The following is a 25,146-nucleotide window of genomic DNA, read 5'->3' on the forward strand; positions in this document are numbered from 1 at the left end:
AGAGAAAAGGGGGCTACACAGAGCCGGGTGGACTGGGTGTCTTGCTTATTTGAGCAGAGCGGCTCCTGCTCTTCTTGTGGGCTTATGAGGCGAACGGTCCTCACCAGGCCTGGGACTCTGGCTGACCTCATCGCCTGCACCCTGCTGGGGGTCTGGACTGAGTGGGAACGAAGGATACACATCACAGCAGCTTTGGAGTCTGGAAACAATATCGCTGTTTATTTAGATGACATCTGCCCTCCTGAGCATTCTTACAAGTGACTTACAGGTTGAAGGCCCCCCGCCCCCAAATCATGTCTCTCCCCTTGCTGCCTTGCAGAGGTCCCAGATCGCAAGCCAGGCCCCTGAGGCCTACTCAGCTGCAGCACTTTGTCCTGTCTCTTGACCTCAGAGTGTTCCAGGGCAAAGCCCGTCTGCTGCCAACCTCTTCAGAGCCTAGTGCAACAGCCGGGTCACTTCTTAAGTTCCTCTTTTTGGAGAAGCAAGGAATACCTCCGAAGCCGGGTCCAGTGCTCTTCCTCTTTCACCTTGTACTTCGCCAGGTTCTGAATACTGTGGGACAGGCAGTTGATGAGAGGAACCTGCTTTGTACCGCGTCCCCCCTACTCCCTATTCCTCCTCACCCCATCCCCCACCCAGGACTCCTAGGTCCCCAGGGCAGACCCTGACCACCCTGGGCTGATAAGAGAAACTCCCCAAATGACACATCTGCTTCCTGTCCCAGCCTGGTGCATAGAATGTACCTGAATCGGCTTTGCAGAAGGAATAATAGGAGTGATGGAAGGTGAATTTATGAACTGAAAGTCTATTTGCAGAACCAGCGTTAAATATATCCGAATGCCACTAGTTATGTGTAACATTTCTTGAGCACCTACTAGTGACCGACACTGGGGGAAGTGCTGGAAAGATCAAAGTGACTAAATCAGCTGCTCCCTCCTTCACCTCAGTTTAGTGAGGTGATCAGTCACTAAGTCATGTCCAACTCTTTGTGACCCCATGGACTATAGCACACCAGGCTCCTCTGTGCATGGGATTTCCCAGGCAAGAATACTGGAATGGGTTGCCAGTTCCTACTCCAGGGGATCTTCCTGACCCAGGGATCAAACTCTTGTCTTTTGCTGTCTCCTGCATTGGCAGGCAGATTCTTTACCACTAGCGCAACCTGGGAAGCCCAGTTTAGTGAGATGACAAGAGAAAAACAACGTTTATAACAGGAGGCGTTTAAGAGCAATAGAAGAAAACTGTAAAGAGGAGCATTTCCTCCCTGGGGAGTGCTCCCAGAGGATGAGATTTTTGAGTTGAGTCTTTAACAAAAATAAATAAATAAATGCACAGTCAGTGTGGCGGAATCAGAGAAGTCCAGGGTGACCCTTCAGGCTGCATGCAGAGCTGGCCTCCGGGAGCAGGCAGGAGAGAGGAGGCCTTCCTTCTGGGGCGGGGCTTCCGGCTGCTGCCAGGATTCCGCCTCGAGTGCCTGAGTGAGCGGACAACATTTAAAAGCTCAGAGCAAATGGGAGGAGGGACACTTCTGGGGGAAAGACAAGGACCACAGCTTCGGGTTTGTTCTGCGGCTCTGCCTGTGGGACAGCCACACGGAGATGTCTGGTATTCAGTGCATTAAAGCATTATTTTTTTTTAAATGTAAGTAACCTATGCTTTGCTTTAAAAAAAAAAAAATCAAAGGATACAAAAGTGGGTATACAATAAAAAAGTAAACCTCCTTCTCACCTCAGACCCTTATTTTCCGTTCCCCAAAAAACTGTAATAAACGGCTCCTTGTAAATCCTTGAAAACCGTTCAGACACACAAGTACAGACATGCATATCATCTCTCGTTTTAAACTTAACTGGAAGAGTGCAACACATTGTCTGCCTTTTTCACCAAAAATGTATCCTGGCGGTTGCTTCCTGGCAACACTCAGATCTGCCTCTTTCTCTTTTCCTATTGACGACGCTTGGAGTTTCCAGTCTCCATATGTGGGGTGTGTGTGTGGGAGCCGGTGGGCAGGGGGCAGGCAGAGGGTGTGCAGGCCTTGGCCCCTCACAACTTGTGTGCAAACCCAGCTCCTTCACTTAGAAGCTGGTGACCCTGCATAGGTGACTTGACCTCTGTCAGCCTTAGCTTCCTGGCTGTACTGTGGGGATAAAGTTAACCATAGTAAGAAACAAGATGTGCCTCAAAGTACTTAGCATAGTACCCAGTACACAGCAGGTGCTCAGGAAAGGTTAATTCTTTTCATTTTTTAAAATTGAAGAATAGTTGATTTACAATGTTGTGTGAATTACTGCTGAACAGCAAAGTGATTCAGTTACATACCGCCCCTCAGCAAAGCCTGAGGGAGGAGGTGGAAACATCCCACTCCACAACTTCTGTTTGGCTAAAAAGGCACCCAAAATTACTCCTAACCAAAGACAAATCAGCCAAAATGATTTACAACGTATTAACAAAGAACTCTTTAAAATCAAAAGAAATGAGGACTTCCTTGGTGGCCCAGTGGCTAAGACTTTCCGCACCAAGTGCAGGGGGCCCGTGTTCGATCCCTGGTCAGAGAACCAGATCCCACGTGCCACAGCTAAGACCTGGCACAGCCATATCCATAAATAAATAAAAAAGAACTCACCCATGAGAAAAAGAGCCAGGTCAATTTGCAGAAGGAGACAAAGAAACATAGAATAGATGTAACATAAAGATGCCCAACCTCCTTAATTTCCAAATTAAAATAGTTACAAACTATCAGTTCTGTCCCTCATTTCTTGGGCAGTCTGAGGAGGGGGTAAGTATGCAGGGTGAATCTGCCATCTCAGACATGCCTCCCCCGTAACTCTGAAAGCCCACCTCCAATTTATCCCACAGAAATACTAGGAAAAACTCACAAAGATGACTGTGGGAGAATGCTGGCTGGGAAATGGGGCCAGAGTGACCCCTGTGGCGAGTCTGCAGTGGGCTGGGGCGCAGATGGGAGAAGAGGGCTCAGGAGTGGGGTGTAGTCACTGGGAGCCGGGCTCTGGGTGGAGGAGGAATCAGGCGGCTCAGAACTGGGAAGGCTCAGAACTGGGAAGGCGCTGGCTTGTTTCCTAACTCAGGAATGTGGTGGGGACACATGCCTGTGACTAAGACAATGGAGGCAAGAGGTCACCAACCGATGGATGAGCAGGTCTGGGTGCCTGGGGGAGGAGATAGCCGTGGGTATGGGCAGGATGCCGCTTTCTCTGAATCAGGAGGGAGGTAGGGAGTGGGGATGGGGGTGAGGGTGACCTGGGTGAGAGGGCAGCCAAGGTCCTGGGTGCTCTGGGAAGTGGGAGGCAAGTTTATCCACCAAGGGCACCAGAGGTGTGGGGATCATGTGGAAGCGGGGCAGTGGCTCTCGTGGCACCAGTGCCCTTCCCTTTGGTTGAGTGCCAGTGCTCAGCAGTGAGGAGGGACCCGGGAGGATGCCTGCCCCCCTGAGGCTAGGTACTGACTGTCCTTGGGGACAGCCCTCTCTGGAGCTCCAGACAGCCTCCCTCCACCATCAGCAAAGAAAGGGTTTTCTTTCCCCATGATGGCATTAACAAATATGACTGCTGTCTATTGTTTTGAAGCAATGTGTGTGCATCCAACTTCCAAAAAGATGGGTTGTCCATCTGCAAAGTGGGAGAGCAGACAGAACATCAGTAAGGCCTCAGGCAAGCCCTCTGAATTCCAGGAGCCTTACAGCGTGTACATGTGGGGTCTATGGGTCTATAAATAATTTTCCAGAGGTTCGTCCCTATGTTTCTCGAGAAAAACAGAATTTCCCTGGTGGTGCAGTAGTTAAGAGTTTGCCTGCCAATGCAGGGGACACAGATTCAATCCCTGGTCTGGGGAGATTCCACATGCCGCGGGCAGCTAAAGCCTGTGTGCCCTGGAGCCCTTGCACCGCAGCTGGAGAGAAGCCCCTACTTGCTACAACTAAAGAAAGCCCGAGTATAGCAACAAAGACCCAGCACAGCCAAAGTAAAATAAAAATATTAATTAATCAATTAATAATAATAAAGGCAAAGGAAGGTTAGGACGGGCCCACAATTTCCCTCCTAGGGGTAATGAAGATGGGGCAGTGGGTGTATTCTTCCTCCACCCTCAAGGAAATGTCATCTGGTTTCCACATGGGATCTGCCCAATCCCTCGTCAAGGGGGGTGTGCCCTGTGGATGTGGGACTGTAGGGTCAGCCCAGAAGCCCACCTTCTGCTTGGCTACAGGGGATAAAGGGGGCATGGAGGGAAGAAAGAGGGGTGAGGGGGTTGTTTCTGGTAGCTTCCTGTGTCCTAAAATTTCTGTCTTGTGATCAAAAGTCTGACCCAGCCGAGAGGGCAGACCTGACATCAGGGAGTGGAACCAGATAGGAATGGTGCCCTGGAGGCCCAGGAGGGATGGGAACAGAAGCCAGGCCTGTGGAGGGGTCGGGTTGCGGCGGGGCGGGGTGGGGTGCCGCACTGGGTGCTAACTGGCCTTCCCAAGTCCAAAAGGCATGCTTCAGTTTCACACTGGCTATTTATAAAAGTCCCAAGGGCAGGTTTTGCAAAAACACTTTGGACAGACTATCTTAAGTTTGAACTCTGAAGCTATTGCCGCATAAATCCATTGCCTTAAAGTTTCATCTAGTTTTAGGGCCAAGGGAAACTGTTTCAGTCACAAGGAGTAAACAGAGACCAAAAAAACAATTAAAATCCACAGTCATGTTTATGTGCAAGAAACAATGAGAGCGAAATGTTAATGACAGAATCTAGGTTGTGGGAATATAGATGCTTGCTGACTTTTTGGAAACTGCGGTCTATTTAACATAATAAAGTATTTATTATGTAAAGTATTACTTTACATAATAAAGTACTCTTTGGAAAAGCGCCAGAGGTCAGACCTCAGAGCAAGTAGAACAGGAAAAGTGGAGGTGTTAGTCACTCAGTCATGTCTGACTTTTTGCGACCCTATGGACTGTAGCCTGTCAGGCTCCTCTGGATTCTTCAGGCCAGGTTACTGGAGTGGGTTTGCCATTCCCTTCTCCAGGGGACCTTCTTGACCCAGGGATGGAACCTGGATCTCCAGCACTGCAGGCATATTCTTTACTGTCTGAGCCACCAGGGAACAGGAAATGCCTTCTCTAAGTCAGTGTTTCCCAATTTATCTCTGGGACCTCGAGGGAAATGATTGAATCCTGTGATCAGGCCCAAGTAAATGTCCCTTCAAGCTGAGCTGCCCCAACCACACCATGCAACCCCTCCTGGCTCCTGCTGGGTCCTTGGACCCAGGGAGCACCTCCCTGAGCTTTTCCCTTCCCCAAGCTCCCACCGCTCATTCAGCCCTGAGCCCTGCAACTGGCTCCCCCCTCCCCGCGCCCCACCTGGTCAGCCCTGCTGACTTGGCCCACTTCCCAGCAGAAGGTTCCCTGGGAGGCAGGGAACCTGCCCCCTCTTCCCTTCCACCCCACCCCGCTTCCGCAGTCCCTTCTGGGGAGGGGCTGGGGTGTGAGACCTAGGAGCTAAGATATGTTGATAAGGGAAGAGACACGGTTGGGAAGGGGAGATAGAGGTATCCCTTCTATACCCAATGGGGGCCAGGATGGGTCTCCGGGGTTCTGGAGACTGGAGGGGGTCAGGGCAGAAGGGACTGTTTTCTTATGAGAGCAGACCCAGCCGTGGGGGAGTGGGGAAGGATATTAGAGACACCCTTCCCATGGAAATTTATGTACATAGACCTTAAAAACCAGAGCAACAAGGAAGTTTTTCTTAAAAAGTCATTAAGTTGTATTCTGGAGTAACATAAAGCCAGATGAAAAAAGTGAACATGATCTCAACATAGTAAAAACGCTAATGATAAAAACTTAAAGAAATGTACTGATGCATTAATGGCAGCACTGGGATCTGGGGTGATAGGGGTGATATTAATTTAAATAATAATTAAATTATTATTTAATAAAGAAATAAGCTTTCTTTATTGTCCTGTTTCCCAAATTTCTACAAGTGCATATATATACATAAAGCTCAGAAGACTGAGCACCAAAGAATTGATGCTTTTGAACTGTGGTGCTGGAGAAGATTCTGGAGAGTCCCTTGGACTGCAAGGAGATCCAACCAGTCCATCCTAAAGGAAATCAGCCCTGAATATTCATTGGAAGGACTGATGCTGAAGCTTCAATACTTTGGCCACCCGATGCAAAGAGCTGATTCACTGGAAAAGAATCTGATGCTGTGAAAGATTGAGGGCGGGAGGCAAAGGGGGCAACAGAGGATGAGATGGCTGGATGGCATCACCGACTCAATGGACATGAGTTTGAGCAAACTCTGGGAGACAGTGAAGGACAGAGAAGCCTGGTGTGCTGCAGTCCATGGGGTCACAAAGAGTCAGACACGACTGAGCAGCTGAACAACAACATAAAACTGAGAAATAATGAGTAACATTTTTTCAGTGGATAATTACTCTGTTATGGTAGTAGCTCTACATGAGAAGCAAACTTATCAGGCTAAGCAGGGTTAAGCAGATGTCTGAGCGGTAACATCCACCTGTGCCCCGACTGAGGAAATGGTCAGGGGCTAAGGCATCCTGAGTTTCTCAGGTCCTTGGCTGCCAGGCAGGAGGTGAGCTGTCCGGAGCTGGAGCCACTGGCCTCTGGTCCCTTCCCACTGGGAGGGCAGTCAGTTGGCTTTTGGGTGAAGTGGGAAGGTGCACCCTTACTAGGCTAGTGAAAGGAGGGGGTTAGACAGAGAGAACAGAAAGGGGAACATGCTCATTAAACTTCTCTGAGCCTTATCAAGCAAAAGCACCAGGAAGCTCCACATCAAGATCCTCAACGCAGGAGAATGGCCCCACTACAGCCATGCCCTGACCTCATTCTCTCGACTTTTTTTTTTAAAGCCATTGTTTGAAATTTTCCAAAAACATCCATATGTTGGGTAGAAAAGTTGCAAATAGGAGAAAAATACAAAGAAAAAACATCACACATGCTTCATTATCCAATATAATGTTGTGGATGGATTAGAAGAGACCCCAGCTGGACTTCCCTGGTGATCCAGTGGTTAAGAATCTGCCTGCCAATGCAAGAGACAGAGATCTGATCCCTGGTCTGGGGAGATGCCTCAGAGCAACTAAGCCTGAGGGCCTCAACTACTGAGCGCTCACTCTAGAGCCCAGGACCAAAACTTCTGAAGCCCGCGTGCTTAGAGCCCGTGCTCCACAATGAGAGAAGCCACTGCAATGAGAAGCCCTCACACCGCACCTAGAGAAAGTCCCGTGTGCAGCAATGAAGACCCAGCACAGCCAAAAATAAATAAGTAAATAAATGAAATTTAAAAAAAGACCCCTGCTTTCTCGGAATGGACTGAGTACCATTAATGATGCTTTTATAGCAGGAAGGAACACAAGCAGAGTCCCCTTGGGGCTGGGGGTTACAGATGGGAAAAGAGGAGAGGTGTATCACGTAATTGTTTATATGGATGATGGAGAGAGGACAGGCGGCTCAGACAAGGGGCTGGCAAACATTTTCTCTAGGAGGCCAGCTAGGAGATGATCTAGGCTTTGTGGGTCATAGCGTCTCAGCCCCTCTATGCCTCTTACAGAAGCAGGTGAGACATAAAGCAGTGGGCGTGGTATCTTCCAGTGAAACTCCATTCACAAAAACAGGCAGTGGGCCAAATTTGGCTGTCGTTTGCCAACCCCTGTCTTAGATGACCGTGCCTGATAATCCAAATATAAAAAAATTGAAAAAGCAACAAGAAAAAGACAGCCTTGACCGGAAGAAAACACCAACTTGCAGCCTTTCTTTTCTACCGGCCTGAATTCATTACTCCTTTTCTTCCAACCTGAATGGGATTTAAATGCCGAAAAGGATCGTGTGATCAAGCAAACCACTTATTCCATGGTCCAGAGACCACCCCGGGTGCAGAGACCCAGAACTTTACCTCTTTTGGAAGAATTTCTCGCATCTCTCCTCCAGGGGCAGTGCCTGGGCAAATGTTGGGTGGTCCAGTATGCTAGCTTTAGGAATGGTGCAGTTTCTTGAGAAGTTTTCTAGGAGTGGGTAGTCCTCAAAATTAAAATAGAAAATAGAATTTGGGATGTCTTCAGCTTTGCTGGCAGATCCAATTTCATCTGGATGGTCTCCTGGGACGAAACAGAAACGTGGTGTTCTGTTAAAGTGATTACCTTTTCCGTGAGCCTTGCGGTCAGGGTGGGCGCGAGGGGGCTGCTCTCTGCTTACAAAGCCTGGATCACTGGGGTTGGGCTAGGAGGGGCTCACTTGATCTGGAGGAGCAGGAGTCCAGATGGGAGACTTGCCCAGCATTTTATCTAAGCACCAGTGAGGACTGAGCGGTGGTGTCCTGGCCTGTGGAGGCCGGGGTGAGGAGTGGGGAGGAGACTGGACGGGGTCACCCTGTGCTTTATGAGAGACTGAGAGAGTGGGAGGTGGTCAGCAGGCCACAGGTCTGGGCGGCAGCCCTCACGGTCCCCCTCCGTACCTCGGAGCAGGAAACATGGGTGGTGTAAAGACACGACAAACACTGGGTTCCAGGGGACCGCCAGGGGGTAGGATCTTGGGGGAGCAAAGGAGCAGACAATCTGCGACTTGGCCACGTCCATGAGGAACACAGAACCGTCTCTGGAAAAGGTCAGCACCTGGGGAGCAAAGAGACGGTGAGGGGAGGCTTCTCCAGTCTGTCACTCATCCTAGTGTGAAATAAGAAAAGCAGCTAGAAATAAAAAAACAAATGGAGAATTTATTCACCCTTGGGCACCCAGCCTCTGGATCCAGCTGGAGCCGTTCGGGTGGCAGCAGGAAAGTGTGTGTCTGCTCCTGTGGAGCTGGCGGCAGCAGTGGTAAAGAACCCACCTGCCGGGGCTCACCTGTCTTCCCCACTGAACTGTGAGCTCCACGAGGGCAGGTGCTTTCTCCTCCCAATCTGTGCCCAAAGCTGGTCTAGTGCCCAGCACACAACAGGCCTTCAGCAGAGATTTTTTGGAAGGAATAATGAACACATCCACTAAAGAAGAATGAGGGGCCTGAGGAACCTACCATGCCAGGTAAGGCTTGGACCGGGGCCACGGCACAGATGGCTTCATCCAGGTACTTCACTGGCCTGTAGCAAACAGACACACAGACATCCAGACTGGGGGAGCCTTCAAGTTTTGCCGTCCTCTCCTAGGCATATACCTATATCCAACACAGACAAGTTCTCTAGAAGCATCAGGAGGTATGTCAGAGATGTTCACAGTAGCAAAAACTGAAAACCATCTAAATATCCATTGGTAGGAGAGTGCTTAAGTAATTGTGTTACATTATATGATGGGATGGAGAAGGCAATGGCACCCCACTCCAGTATTCTTGCCTGGAAAATCCCATGGACGGAGGAGCCTGATAGGCTATAGTCCATGGGGTCGCTAAGAGTCGGACACAACTGAGCGACTTCACTTTAACTTTTCCCTTTCATGCACTGGAGAAGGAAATGGCAACCCACTCCAGTATTCTTGCTTGGAGAATCCTAGGGATGGCGGAGCCTGGTGGGCTGCCGTCTACAGGGTCGCACAGAGTCGGACACGACTGAAGCGACTTAGCAGCAGCAGCAGCATATGATGGGATACTATATAGCAGTGAAAATAAAAGAGCTGGAGGGGCATATAACATGTACCATTCTCCTCAACAATACTGCAGAGCAAGTCACCGAATAAATGGCATTGGAAAACAAATTGGAGAATACACAGAAGATGATCCCATTAGCAAGTTCCCTGAAATATGCACAGCTGGACTGTATATGGCTTGGCGATATAGTCATATGAATGTGGTTAATTCTTAAAGGAAACCAAATGATGAATTTAGGAAAACAATGTGGTAGATTGAAAAAAAATTAGACATAATATTTGGCAGTAACTCCCATTTAAAAAAAGGTGGAGTCTATTATACAGAGCGAAGTAAGTCAGAAAGAGAAAAACAAATATTGTATATTAATGCATATATATGGAATTAAAAAGGTGGTCTGGTGAACCTATTTACAGTGCAGCAAGGGAGATACGGACAAAGAGAACAGACTTGTGGACACAGGGTGGGGAAGGAGAGGGTGGATGAATGGAGAGATTTGCACAGACACATATACGCTAACATATGTAAAATAGATAGCCAGTGGGAATTTGCTGTATGACTCAGGGAACTCAAACCGAGGCTCTGTGACAACCTAGAGGGGTGGGATGGAATGGGAGGTGGGAGGGAGACTCAAGAGGGAGGGGACATATGTATACTTATGGCTGATCCATGTTGACGTATGGCAGAAACCAACACAATACTGTAATTATCCTTCAATTAAAAATAAATAAATCAAGGGGGAAAAGGTGGAGTCTGCTTTTCCACTGCTTAAATGTGGGCATGGCCAGATGACATGCTGGGTCTGGTATAACACAAGCAGTGCACAGGCTTGGAAAGCATCAGTGAACCTCGATGGTGGCTGGGAGCCCTGAGGTTTACTAAGGAGCCTGAGACAGCCTACAGGAGAGGCTGCAAGGAGGAGTGCCTTGGCCACCAGCTGCCAGCTGCCTGTATGTGAGTAAGGCCGGCTAGTCAGCCCCTTGCCCGTGGGCCTCTGCGAGAGTCAAGGCAAGCCCAGAGGAGGGATTGTCCAACTGAGCCCAGCCCCAAGTGCTGACCTACAGCATCAGAGGCTAAATGGTGACTGTTTCCCTAAGTCGATAAATTGTGGAGTGGTTTGTTATGTGCAGCAATAGATAATTAAAATCAACCCTGAATATTCATTGAAAGGACTGATGCTGAGGCTGAAGCTCCAATACTTTGGCCACCTAATGTGAAGAGCCGACTCATTGGAAAAGACCCTGATGCTGGGAAAGATTGAGGGCAGGAAGAGAAGGGGACGACAGAGGATGAGATGGTTGGATGGCATCACTGACTCAATGGACATGAGTTTGAGCAAACTCCGGGAGATGGTGAAGGACAGAGAAGCCTGGCACGCTGTAGTCCATGGGGTTGCAGAGAGTTAGACATAATTTATCGACTGAACAACAACCACTTTTGAGGTGGAGGAGAGAAGGATGTGATCCAGGAGAGGCACACAGAGAGCCTTAACTGAATTGGAGATGATCTATTTCTTAAGCTTGGTGATGGGGACAGTGGAGTTCCCACCCCGCCCCATATGTGTGCTAAATACACACCCTCACACATACTATCCAGGTTATTTGCATGCATAAAACATTTCACACTTTAAAAGAGGGAGGCCTTTGAAGAAACTGATTACAAACAATATTTTGGCAAAAACGACCCTCTTCTTGGTCACGTGGGATATGAAAGATGTCATTTGTGCCAACACACAACTTATATACATAGAACTCATATACATCTCCACATGTATAGGGTTGGCCAAAAAGTTCATTTGGGTTTTTCCATAAAATGTTACAGAAAATAAACTCAAACAAACTTTTCGGCCAACCCAATAAAAGACTTTAGTGATTCTGAGAAGCTCATTGAGACAGTGATGACCAGAGGGAAAGCAAACTCCAGTCTGAGAGACTATTTCAGTTTTTTACTATTAAATAGGGCACTATGTCTGGCAGATCATGTACCCTGCCCTTCCCCCAAACCACCCACCTCTCCACCAGCAGACTGATGGTGGAGTTCTGGATCCCCGAGGCTGTCACCAGATGGAGAGACGCGTCTGTACACAGCACCACGCATTTCATGTGGCATTTCACTGAGCCCTCTGGATACACATTCTGTCCTTTGTGGACGAGGAAGTATTTCAGGAAGTGGATGCTTTGGCAGAAGCACTTTTCAGGAAGAGCAACAACTCCAAGAGTGAGTCCTAGAGGAAGGGAGGGCACTGAGCAGGTGAGGCAAGGGGCAGAGGGAGGCAGCCGTGGGCACGAGGTCTGTGACCAGCGAGTGTGTGAGGGACAGGAGGGCAAAACCAAGCACTGAGAGGCTTCCCTGGTGGCCAGGGACTAAGAACCCACCTTCCAGGGCAGGGGATGCGGGATTTGATCCCGCATCAAACAGGATGGGGAACTCAGATCCCACAGCGCGCGCGACGCAACTAGAGAAGCCTGTGTGCTGCAGTGAAGACCCAGCACAGCCAGAAGAAAAACCAAACAAAACCCAGGCAGCGAGCATCCTTCAGAGTGAAGGCAGCCTGTCCACTAGGCTGTCAGTGTTTTAACTAACATTTCCTACAGGAAGGAATTCATAGCCAACGCCCACGGGGAGACGGGAGCCCCCTTCAGGAGGACCCCTTCTAAGTATGTGGGGGAACCAAACCCAAGGAAGGGGACAAGTCAGCACTGGAGCGGAAGGAAGTGTTAACCCAGGCAGGTCAGGGTGTGTAACGGGGGCGCAGCGGTGGAGGGCGGGGCGGGGCTTACCTTGCGCCAGGTCCCAGAGCGAGAGCACGCCGTCCTCGCAGGCCAGCACCAGGTAGGAAGAGCAGGGACTGAGCTGAGACACCACGATGGGCGCGGCGCACGGCCACACGCCCTCGGGGTCTAGAGGAGAGGACGCCACTCACCAGGCCGCCCCCGGACTCCCGCCCCCACCCATCACCTCCACCTGGACGACCTGAGACCCAGACTGGTCTGCCTGTCTGGACTCACCATCTCTCTCCTCTCTGTGCCATGCTGTCTCCTTCCTCAGGATAATATAACAAGTTATACGATTATTATACTACAGTTAACAGGGATTGGGGCTTCCCTGGTGGGTCAGCGGTAAGGAATCCGCCTGCCAAGCAGGAGACATGGGTTTGATCCCTGGATTGGAAAGATTCCCTGGAGAAGGAAATGGCAATCCACCTCTGTATTCTTGCCTGCAGAATCCCATGGACAGAGGAGCCTGGAGGGCTACAGTCCACGGGATCGCAAGAGTCCCACAGGACTGAGCGACTGAGTGTGAGCAGGAACACTGAATGGGTACTTACTAGGTGCTAAGCACTGGAGCATGCACTTTATGGGCTTCATTTCATTTAATTCTCACAACGATCCTATGAAGTGGGTCCTATTAGAACCTGCATTTTACAGATGAGCAGAATGAAGCAGAAAAGAAAGTGACTTGCCCAAAGTCACAAGAGCCAGTCAATACAGAAGTGGAGATTAGAAGCCAAGTTTCCTGGGAGAGGGATGGAAGGAAAGAAATTCTTCCTTTGTGAGTTTTTAAACATTACTTCTGAGTATAACTCTGAAGGACAGCATAATGTTAGTTCAAGGAATTCACACAAAGTGAATTTGCTCGTGGAACTGCCTCCCTGAGTTTGTCAAAAACAAACCACCACCACCCGTATTTCTTAAGTGCCCTCCAACTTCAAAAGAGCCTTCATGTAGAGAAACTGGACTTTGCTATTCATGACTAATGCGTGCAGTACATAAGGATGGTGTAATTGAGTGGTTTTCTGTTTTGGAGGAGAAAACAGGGGGTTAGGGCATCGAGTGACCGGCCTGAGGCAACATAGATTGCAGACACTCATGCTGGGACCAAGCCCCCCTTTCTTTTTACCTTCACTGCCTAAGGAGCCCTGTAAAGCAGACGGGGCTCTGTCCCCGTGGACGCTGTCTTTGAGAAACATGACAGTTCAGAGACACAGCCTTGGGGTCCCACCACAGCTAGCATGCCACCCACTCTGTCTGCACAGCTCTGGTCCCCTAAAAGCCACACGGCTGTCAGTCACGTGCTCTTGGCTAGGCTGAAGAAGGACATGATCTGAGAGCCCTGAGCTTAGGCGACTCCCATCCCAGCAGTAAAGTACCAACTTTATCCTTCAGCGTCCGGTTAAGTGAATAGAAGAAGAAGTTGTGATGATCGGCCCAGTGTACACCAAGGACACAGGCAACCCCTGGGAAAGAAGAGAGGAAAGGGGCGTCATGGAAGGAGTCTGGGTGGACTTTCATTTGGGTGGAGGGGTTTGCCCAGGAGGAGGTCAGTTTGAAATGGTTTGTGCTAATGTGCAGCACCCAACTGAGGGTTGAGCTACCAGCTGAGGGGCTGGGCACCCCCAGGAGGGCTGCTCCCGGGGCCAACTCATCTTCCTGTGCAGGGAAGATAGTCACTACTACCCCTCGGCTGCTTTCACATCTTCTAGATAAATTCCTGTCCACCAGGCTGTCAGTGTTTTAACTAACATTTTCTACAGAAAGGAAGTCACATCCAGAGAGTTGGACCATAAAAAAGGCTCAGTGGCAAAGAATTGATGCTTTTGGACTGTGGTGCTGGAGAAGACTCATGAGAGTCCTTTGGACTGCAAGGAGATCAAACCAGTCAATCCTAAAGGAAATCAACCCTGAATATTCATTGGAAGGACTGATGCAAAAGCTGAAGCTCCAAAACTTTGGCCACCTGATGCAAAGAACCGATCATTGGAAAAGATCCTGATGCTGGGAAAGATTGAGGGCAGGAGAAGGGGGTGACAGAGGATGAGATGGTTGGATGGCATCACTGACTCAATGGACGTGAGTTTAAGCAAACTCCGGGAGATGGTGAAGGACAGGGAAGCCTGGCATGCTGCAGTTCATAGGGTTGCAAAGAGGTGGACACGACTTAGAGACTGAACAACAAAATCCAGAAGCAGCCTGGCGGGATGTGTGCACACTGTCCTCTGTGGCAGCTCACACCCTGAAGACAGTGCCAGCATCCATCATCAGGGAATCTGGGCTCAGGTGTCACAGGTGCAACTAGAAACCATTAAGCTGCAGCTGGCAACCCACTTTCCACCTCGTCCCCTCCCAGCAGGCAGGGTGTGCTGAGCAGAACTTCTCTAGGAGGGCTTGCTGGGCATTCCCCTAGGATGACCACCTGCTTCCCCTTCCTTTACCTGGGGGTCTCTTGACTCCCGCTGGCATTGGGATTACACGACTGGGAAGGAGGAAGTAGAACGTAGCCGTACTGGGAAAGAAAGAGACCCTGGTCAGAGCTGTGGAGGACTCCTTGGCAAAAAGAAGTGCTGGCAGCGTCTTGGTATTCAGACCAGAAATGAGTAGTTCAGAAGGACCTTCCAGGGCGTTCAGCGCCATGAAGCAAATCATATTTTATGTGCTGGTCCTGGCGGGTGCGGGCCCTTGGAGTTTGGTGAGGGTTGCACAGGCAGAGTGGTGGGAGTTACGCCCAGGCCAGGAATAGCACCCTTCATGATCAGACTTGAAGTACATAAATGCTCCTCTCCCGGGTGTACTAAGTTGGTACTTTTTTTTTTTTTAGTTTCTGTTAGGGCCTAGCTAGCCCTGGGACTGTGTGTGAAGTGAGGAAATTCAGGTCCACATGACAGCAAGATGAGAGGTTTCACTTCCCATGTGAAGCAAGAATGTTTCTGAGACCTGCAATAGTTGTGAGGAGAGCTGGCTGCTGAACCTGCTCCACCAGATACTTCAAGGACTCAGGCTCAGTTTTTACAATCACTGAGGCCTACCTGCTCACTGAGATTAGAAAGTAGCGTGTTTTAACAATTACACATTAATGTATTACATTTAGAAAGACTGGATGGAAGTGGAGGGAAATGTTATTAGTGGTCAATTTTATTTTCCTCTCTAGGATCATCTGTGTTGTCTAGATAATCAGGAAAACAATTTTTTTTTAAGGAGATGCTATCATACAAAAAATTATAAAATAGGGAGTTCCCTGGTGGTATAGAGGTTAGGATTTGGTGCTTTCACTGCCATGATCTGGGTGCAACCCCTGGTCAGGGAACTGAGATCCTGTAAGCAATGCTGCATGGCCCCCCACCCAAAAAAAAAAAATTCTAAAACTCTACTTTTCATCTCCATAGACTCCTATTCCTTCTTTTAAATCTATGTTATCATCCTTTGTTCTAATTATATTTAAACAACCTCCATCCAACTTTTCAAAAGGTTTTGCTGAAGTTCTCAGAGAAGTCGCCCAAACCATCAAGAGCTTTGAGACTGAATTAATTCAGGTCCTTGGGTTGATTTCTGCATGTGCTCACGGAGGAGAAGCTCCCAGGGAGGGGTCGTTCTGGCCTCACGCCCGTGCCCCCCACCTCCAGGCTCACCTGATCGGCTCAGGCTCCCATTCCCCATCCAGGTACTTCTTGTAGGTGGCTTTTAAGATTGCCTCCCGCTTCTCCCACTGGCTCGCCTTGATGTAGTGATTCTGCCCAGAGCCCAGCCCGCGGCAGCCCGCTATCTTTGCAAAGGCTTCCAGGGGGCTCTTAAATGTGGTACCTAGGTTGAAAAGAGTCCAGCGCTGGGTAAAGCATCTGACGTCCTCCTTCCTGGTTTCTCCCTCCTCCTCTATGCTTCCCACTTTCCTGTCGAATCTCTCGTCCTCACAAGTCTGTTCTCGCTCTGCCCAGGTGTTCAGCCTTCTCCCCGGCTTCCCTCCTACTCCACCAGCTCACGGAGCACAGGCGAAGGGCAGCTGGTCTCCCTCCTCCCACTCCTCCGTCTCCATCTTACTGTCATTTCCTGTTTCCAGACTGCAGAATCTCCAGAGGCCAGGGAAATGTTCACAATGTCACTAGAGACCTTAGGTCACCGTTGCTGTCTCTCCAGCCTAGCAAGGCCCCAAACCTGCCAGTCACTTGCACTATTCAGCCGTGGCTCAGGACCCTCAATACGCAGTCCCAGCCTCCTTCTCTGCTTACACTGATCCAGCTGCCTTCCTTTAAAAATTCTCCTTTCTCTGCCAATCATTTTTATCATTCTCCTTCCCAATAACCTTTCATTTCCTTCTTTCTCATCTGCTCCTAAATCCACAGTGGGGACTTTCCAGGTGGCTCAAGTGGTAAAGAATCCACCTGCCAATGCAGGAGCCACAGGGTTCGATCCCTAGGTTGGGAAAATCCCCTGGAGGAGGAAATGACAACCCACTCCAGTGTTCTTGCCTGGGAAATCTCCTGGACGGAGGAGCCCGGTGGGCTAAAGTCCATGGGGTCGCAAAGAGTTAGACGTGACTGAGCGACTGAGTATGCACACCCACAGTAAACCTAGGTGATTTATTTTCTGGGCATGAACCCTAATTTTCAGAACTCGTTTACTCTTTGGAAAGTGCCCAGGAGGTCCCACAGGGCCCCAAGTCCCGTTCTCCAGAGGCAACCATTGTTATCAGTTTCTTGTACAACTTTCTAGAAACAGACCCCTTCTAGACAGCAGCATGTGTGTTAGTTGCTCAGCTGTGTCCGACTCTTTTGCGACCTTCTGGACTGTAGCCCACCAAACTCTTCTGTCCATGGGATTCTCCAGGCAAGAATACTGGAGTGTGTTGCCATTTCCTTCTCCAAGGAATCTTCCTGACCCAGGGAATCAAACCCGGGTCTCCTGCACTGCAGTTAGACTCTTTACCATCTGAGCCCTCAGAGAAGCCCCAGATGGCAGCATATTGCTACATTATATAATGTATATAGTATAATATATATTATTATATGTATTACATGTACATTTGTATGTATTTTATAACACAAATGATACCATATATTAACTAGCAGTTCTTGAAATGTGGTCCCAGATCAGCAAGGTTAGAAATGAAACAGAAACGCTGTGGGTAGGGCCCAGCAATTTGGGTTTTTATAAATCCTCCAAGTGAGTCTGATCCAGCTAAAGTTTGAGAATTGCTGTCATACCCTACACCTCTTGCATTTTGTTTTTTGGTTTGTTTTGCATTTTGATTTAATGAAATATCTTGGGCGATCTCTTTATTTCAGTACTACAGTTCTTCTTCATTGTTTGTTGCTTATTCGCATTTATTAAATCCTTTTCTTGTTGTGAACTATAACACATTCAGAAAGGAGCATAAAAATGTATCTTTTCCTTTAAATACATCTTAACAAATTATGCTAAAAAAACATCTGTCTCTCCTGAGGTCAAGAAACAGATATCACATCTCCCTACTAAAAGCTTCCCAAGGGCCCTGCTCCAGTCATAACCCCCTGAGAAAAGCAGCAACCATTCTCTTGGCTTTTAGGTAATCACTTCATGACATTTATGTTACTTTTGCTACCTAAATATGCATCTAAACACTACAGCTTTGTTTTGCCTTATTTTTGAGCTGTTCAGTTCAGTTCAGTTTAGTCACTCAGTCATGTCCGACTCTTTGCGACCCCATGAACCATAGCACGCCAGGCCTCCCTGTCCATCACCAACTCCCGGAGCTCACCCAAACCCATGTCCATTCAGTCGGTGATGCCATCCAACCATCTCATCCTCTGTCATCCCCTTCTCCTCCTGCCTTCAATCTTTCCCAGCATCAGGGTCTTTTCCAATGAGTCAGTTCTTCACATCAGGTGGCCAAAGTATTGGAGTTTCAGCTTCAACATCAGTTCTTCCAATGAACACCCAGGACTGATCTCCTTTAGGATGGACTGGATGGATCTCCTTGCAGTCCAAGGGACTCTCAAGAGTCTTCTCCAACACCACAGTTCAAAAGCATCAATTCTTCAGCGCTCAGCTTTCTTTATAATCCAACTCTCACATCCATACATGACCACTGGAAAAACCATAGCCATGACTAGACGGACCTTTGTTGACAAAGTAATGGCTCTGCTTTTTAATATGCTGCCTAGGTTGGTCATAACTTCCCTTCCAAGGAGTAAGCATCTTTTAATTTCATGGCTGCAGTCACCATCTGCAGTGAGTTTGGAGCCCAGAAAAATAAAGTCAGCCACTGTTTCCCCATCTATTTCCCATGAAGTGATGGGACCAGATGCCATGATCCTAGTTTTATGAATGTTGAACTTTAAGCCAACTTTTTCACTCTCCTCTTTCACCTTCATTAAGAGGCTCTTTAGTTCTTCTCCACTTTCTGCCATAAGGGTGGTGACATCTGCATATCTGAGGTTATTGATATTTCTCCTGGCAATCTTGATTCCAGCTTGTGCTTCATCCAGCCCAGCGTTTCTCATGATGTACTCTGCATATAAGTTAAATAAGCAGGGTGACAATATACAGCCTTGATGTACTCCTTTTCCTATTTGGAACCAGTCTGTTGTTCCATGTCCAGTTCTAACTGTTGCTTCTTGACCTGCATACAGGTTTCTCAAGAGGCAGGTCAGGTGGTCTGGTATTCCCATCTCTTTCAGAATTTTCCATAGTTTATTGTGATACACACAGTCAAAGGCTTTGGCATAGTCAATAAAGCAGAAATAGATGTTTTTCTGGAACTCTCTTGCTTTTTCGATGATCCAGCAGATGTTGGCAATTTGATCTCTGGTTCCTTTGCCTTTTCTAAAACCAGCTTGAACATCTGGAAGTTCATGATTCACATATTGCTGAAGCCTGGCTTGGAGAATTTTGAGCATTACTTTACTAGCGTGTGAGATGAGTGCAATTGTGTGGTAGTTTGAGCATTCTTTGGCATTGCCTTTCTTTGGGATTGGAACGAAAACTGACCTTTTCCAGTCCTGTGGCCACTGTGGCCACTGCTGAGTTTTCCCAATTTCCTGGCATATTGAGTGCAGCACTTTCACAGCATCATCCTTTAGGATTTGAAATAGCTGTACACAATGGAATTATACAGTGTCAATTCTATATGTGCCCTCTTTTGCTTAATACTGTGAGATTTATCCATTTTGTTGTGTATAGTTGTGGTTTGTTCCTTTTCATTGCTGTATAGTATTCCATTTGGTAGAAATTTTATATATATATTAAGGTTTATTTACATGTTCTTTTGTTGATGGATTTTCAGTTGTTTCATGGTTTGTGGTTATTGGAAATCATGCCATTATTTTCCTGTGCATTCTTCCTGAAATACTTTTACTTTCAAGCCAATCAGGTGTACATCTAGAAGCAGGGTGACTAACTCATTCTGGTTTGTGCAGGAGTTTTCCTAGTTTTAGCACCAAAAGCCCCATGTCCAGGGAAATCCCTTAGTCCCAGACAAACTAATATGGTTGGTTACTCAGTGTAAATCCTGGGTCAGAGGATATAACTTTTCTTTAACACTAACACTAAATTGTTTTCCAGGGTGGTTGTACTGATTTTCCTTGCTATCTATGTATGAAAGGTTTGATTGTTTCACATCCTCACCAACTTGGTATGATCAATATCTTTTATTTATTTATTTTTAAACAATATCATCACTGTTTTTTATTAGCAGCATTATTCCTTACTCCTTTTGTTAGAAAAACACCCTGCAATGTGTGCAGATCTGTTTATAATCAGTATCTTTTAATATTAGCCATCCGATTAGGTGTTGAGTGGTATCTCATTATGGTTTTTTTTTTTCATTATGGTTTTAATTTGCCTTTCCCTGATAACTAACTATGCTGAGCATCTTTTCATACGTTTATTGGCCATTTGAATAATCTCTTACCTACTATATTCCAAATTACCTGTCTTTTTCCTAACCGTCTGTAGGAATTCTGAATAGAGTCTGGATATGGACCATTCATAAATTTTATGTGTTTTGAAAATGCCTTCTCCCAATGCATAATTTGCTCATTCATGCTGTTAATGATGTACTTGGATGATTAGAAGTCCTTAATTTTAATATAGTCAAACTTATCAACTTTTCTTTTATCATAAGTACTTTTTATCTTTGGTCTAAAAAGTCTTTCCCTACCCAGAGGTCATAAAGGTATTGCCTTATATTATTTTCTAAAAGTTTTATTGTTTTGCCTTTTGTATTAACTTTTGTGATTCATCTGGAATTTAATTTTGTATATCATGTGAGGCAGAGGCCATATGGACAACCAGCGCCACTTACTGAAATGACCATTCACTGCTCTGTAGCACCACCTTCATCAGATATCAAGGGTCCATTTCAGCCTAACTCTGTCCTGCCCTCTCGATCCTGTGTTTTTCATCTAATCTTTAAATCTACTATATTCTATCAACTATTTCTATATTACATATATATATATTTCCATCTATTATTCACTCATCTCTTTTTCTACCTTGTTTTAATTACTGTGACTTTGTAATAAATCTTGATGGAGAAATCATATCACCATGTTCTTCTGTGAGAGTGAATTGTCTATTCTTGGTCTTTTGCATTTGTCTGTTTTTAATGGCTGCAAAGTACTCTGAGTGTAGCAGATTTACTTCACCAGTCTTATGCCTCTATAAATAGCACTGCAGTAAACATCCTTGTAGGTATATCTCTAAGGTCATGTGTGAATATTGCGAGTATAGACTGTATGTCCTCTGTCTACAGTGTGGACTTACCCTCTGGTCCTCTTAGCCAACTCCCACTTATTCTTAAAACCTTCCCAAATGTTCCTTCTGATAGAGCCTCTGCCTGTGCCCCAGGCAGAGTTAGTTACTCCTTCCTCTATGTTATGGTCCTGGATGTTCCCCGCTGCTGCACCTAATCGAATCCTACTATGATGGTTTCCTCCTATTCTCCCTTTGTTCACCAGCAGCTTCTAGAGCGCAGGAGATGGGTCTTACTCATCTTTGTGCCTGGTGCATTATTGGCCCTCAGCAAATACTGGTGAATGAAGTAACACAGGAAAGTAGGAATGAGTAAACTCCACCAGCACTCAGGAAAGGTATCTCTTTCCTGTTGTCCCAATCCTTTTAGTTAATTGTATCCTTGAACATTTATATTTTTAATCTTTAGTTCCCAGAGCCTATGATTTGTATATCAGATATTGCTGTTAATAAATGAAAAATGTGGAGAAAGACAGAGAAAGAAAAAACTAAGAAATCAATAGCAAAAGGAAAGACAGTATTCATGGAGTTATACATACCTGTAATTGGTTTGGGTGGTTTGATTTTCATTATTTGAACTGGAAGACTCAACTTAACATCTCCTCTAAAAGAAATGTTCATATCCTACAATAAGGAAAAAGCACAGATAATAAGCCAGCAAAGGAGAAAAAACAGGATCATTAGAAACACTCATTTCAAAAGAAGGTGAAAAAAGAAGAAAAAGAAAGAAAAACAGGTGGGACAAATAGAAACTAAACAGCAAAGTGGTAGATTTAGATATAAATACATCAAAAATCACATTAAATATAAACACCCCAATTAAAAGGTAGAGTTTGACAGATTGGATTAATAAGGCAAGACCTAATGATAAGCTATCAAAAAGAAACTTATCTTAAATATAAAGATTTTTAAAGTATATAAAAATATATCTTATAAACTAATCAAAAGAAAGCTGAGGTGGGTATATTAATATCTGACAAAATAGATTTCTGAGCAAAAAATGTTACCAGAGATCAAAGGGTCGATGAATAAAGATAAAGTGGTCAATTCTCAAGGGGATATAAAATTCTAAATGTTTCCTTACACCTAATAACAGAGCTTCAAAATATATGAAGCAAAAATTCTTAGTGTGAAAGCAGAAATAAATCTACAATCTCATAGATTTCAACACTCTTCCCTCAATAATTGATAGGATAAGTAGACAGAAAATCAGTAAGAATATAGAAGGGAAAGCAGTAAGGATATAGAAGACTTGAATAACTTGGACCAGTGACAACCGACTACATGTTCTTTTCAAGTGCACATAGAATACTTAACAGAGGGACTTCTCTGGTGGTCCAGTGGTTAAGAATCTGCCCTCCAATGCAGGGGACATGGGTTGGATCCCTGGTCGGGGAACTAAGATCCCACATGCCTCAGGGCAACTAAGCCTGTGTGCTGCAATGAAAGATCTTAAGTATTGGAACTATGACCCAACACAGCCAAAAATAAATAAATAAATATTAAAAAAAAAAAAAGAATACTTAACAGAATTAACCATATTTGGGGCATAAAACAAGTTAATAAATTTGCAAGGTTTCAAATTATATGAAGTATGTTCTCTGATCATAACGGAATTCAGTTAGAAACACCCCCCCCCCAAAAAAAAGAAAAAGATATTTAGAACATCTCAAGTATTTGGACACTAAATAACATGCTTCAAAAATAATCCACTGGTTTCAAAAAAGAAAGTAAAAAAAGCAAATTAGGAAGTATGTTCAAAAATGAAAACATAAAATATCAAAATTTGAAGGAAGCAAGTAAAGCAGTACTTAGATGTAAGTTTATAGCACTAAATGCTGTGAAGTTCCTAAGGTCTTGGTGCTTGGTACAGGCACACAAATATTTTAGTGGAACAGGATCAAAAGTGTAGAAATATACATAAGAATCATACTTGTGTTGCAATCACTATTTTTAAAAGATAGGTCAAAGTTGATCTCTTCCTTGCTCCATTCACAAAAGAAACTACCATGTGTATAAAAGAGTGAAACATGCAAAAAAAAAAAAACACAACTGTGAAGTATTAGAAGAAAGCACAGGAGAATTTATTAAGTGCGATGACTGTAAAGAAAAGGTTAAAAATTCTGACTATAACAGAATCTAAAATGTCTTTACAACAGAAAAGCACATAAAGTAAAAAAAGGAAACAACAGATTGGAAGAAAATATATAATTGGCAAAAAAGTCACAGGCAATTCACAGAAGATAAAACCTCAATAGCCAATAAAAATATGAGATTAGTGAAAATTAACATGAGATACTATTTTGTTTCATCAATTTGCACAAAAAATTAATTAATTAATAATATCAAGGTTAACCAGGCTGTGAAGAAATTGATTGAATGTAAATTTTCATGCCATTTTTAGAGGACAATTTAACAGGATCCTGGTGGCTCAGAGGGTAAAGCGTCTGCCTGCAACGCGGGAGACCCAGGTTCGATCCCTAGGTAGGGAAGATCCCCTGGAGAAGGAAATGGCAACCCACTCCAGTACTCTTGCCTGGAAAATCTCATGGACGGAGGAGCCAGGTAGGCTACAGTCCACGGGGTCGCAAAGAGTCGGACACGACTGAGTGACTTCACTTCACTTCATATTAAAACTAAAATTGCACACATCCTTCAGAAGCACTCGGGTACACAAGGAAGAGTTTTACAAAGATCTTCACTGCGTTATATAAAGGTCACAAGTTAAGAAAACCTTCAATATCATCAACGGATGAACAACCAAATAAACTATGGTACATCTTTAGTAGGAATAGAACATAGGATGTCAAAAGAACAAGGTAGGTTTGTTTGACATTGCAAAACTTTGCCAATAAGTTGATTAGTATAAAAATGCAAGTTCATAAGAAAATCTATATAGTATGATGCCACTTATATAGAAGAAAATTCCCATAAAGTGAAAGTGTATATTTTTCAAAATAAACTGATATCTGAATCAAACTATATACTAAAGGCCATAGAAAACACACACCAAGCTAATAATGGTGATGATCTCTGGAGAGGGCTGCTGAGTCTGCATTACTTGGTTCTTCCCAAAGCAATGTGTTCACATGGCATTTGTATAATTTGAGACAAAACATAATTTTAAAAGGGATAAAGGAAAGGCCTCTGGAGAGAGGCTTCCATTCAGAAGTGCACCATTGCTCTTCTGACAGGCTTGAATCCCAAGAGCTAAGCCTCTGGAAAGCTCAGCGTGCTCTTTGCCTCAGAGGCAGAGTCAGGAAGCTCCAGGGAAGCCAGTCTGTGCTCTGCTGTATCCCAATACAAAGGTGACCTCCTACACCAAAATAGAACGAAAAACCCCAAACATCAGTTTCGTGGATTGGGCTGCTTACATTGGCAGAGGCAAGCTGGATTCTATGGGGCCTGAAGTATATATGATTTAGGGGTCTCTCTAAGAAAGAGAATACAAAGTGCCTACGACCACCTAATACAACTCAGTTTGGGGGCTATTTTGACAGAGGGGAAGTTTGAGTGAGAAGAGATGGTTGTGGTCTTAAGTGATTATGGTTAAAACATATTACTTTTTCCAATTTTACAAAAGTCCGTGGCCATATGAACACACTGGTAGGGCCCCTTATCTCAGGGAAACCCACCCCTGAACAAATGACTTGGGTCAATTATCTTCAAGGATAGGGAGCCATCTTCAAGAGAATCAGGCACAAGATTGAGTCACAGAGAATCTGAAAACAGTGTCCTGGTAAGAATATTTTATTAATATATTTGACATTTAAGGTACCTTTAAAATCAAAATAAAAATTTCTAACATGCAAGTTAAATCTCTTTGGAGATATTCTTTAAAGTTTCTTACCATATCTAAACTATCTGCAGTCACAGAATCAGGAGTGTTCTGGGAGAAAAATGAGAAATTAATTCATGATGGGTTTGGTATATGCTCCCCTTCTTCCTTTAAGTTTTTCAGTTGCTCCTTCTTCTCCCCAATTACTCTTGTGAGATGTGAACTCATCCCCATAGACATGGAGGGCCAGTATTTGTGTGGTCCTCTGGCCTGTAGGATTTTAATA

General features: G+C 45.6%; 1 protein-coding gene across 16 annotated transcripts in view; it reads right to left on the reverse strand.

The window, feature by feature from the left end:
* Positions 1–191: 191 nt before the first annotated feature.
* WDR93 (WD repeat domain 93) overlaps positions 192–25,146 on the reverse strand; it is a 46,939-nt gene continuing 21,984 nt past the window's right edge. For 13 of the 16 annotated variants that reach the window (XM_081547109.1, XM_081547118.1, XM_081547107.1 and 10 more), the window contains 11 exons: positions 24,933–24,971; positions 21,622–21,706; positions 15,985–16,156; positions 14,794–14,864; positions 13,732–13,818; positions 12,362–12,481; positions 11,592–11,805; positions 9,021–9,084; positions 8,467–8,623; positions 7,909–8,110; positions 192–552 (listed from right to left, as the gene is read on the reverse strand). In XM_081547109.1, coding sequence (XP_081403235.1) covers positions 453–552; positions 7,909–8,110; positions 8,467–8,623; positions 9,021–9,084; positions 11,592–11,805; positions 12,362–12,481; positions 13,732–13,818; positions 14,794–14,864; positions 15,985–16,156; positions 21,622–21,706; positions 24,933–24,971 — 1,311 coding nt within the window. In that variant the 3' untranslated portion in view covers positions 192–452. Of the gene's footprint in view, positions 553–7,908; positions 8,111–8,466; positions 8,624–9,020; positions 9,085–11,591; positions 11,806–12,361; positions 12,482–12,589; positions 13,098–13,731; positions 13,819–14,793; positions 14,865–15,984; positions 16,157–21,621; positions 21,707–24,932; positions 24,972–25,146 lie in introns of those variants that run through there. The other 3 variants (XM_081547122.1, XM_081547121.1, XR_014070483.1) reach the window with 3 other exon arrangements.

The sequence above is a fragment of the Giraffa tippelskirchi genome, chromosome 12 (genome assembly GCF_054371585.1).
Source record: "Giraffa tippelskirchi isolate mGirTip1 chromosome 12, T2T-mGirTip1v1.2.pri, whole genome shotgun sequence".
NCBI lineage: Eukaryota > Metazoa > Chordata > Mammalia > Artiodactyla > Giraffidae > Giraffa > Giraffa tippelskirchi.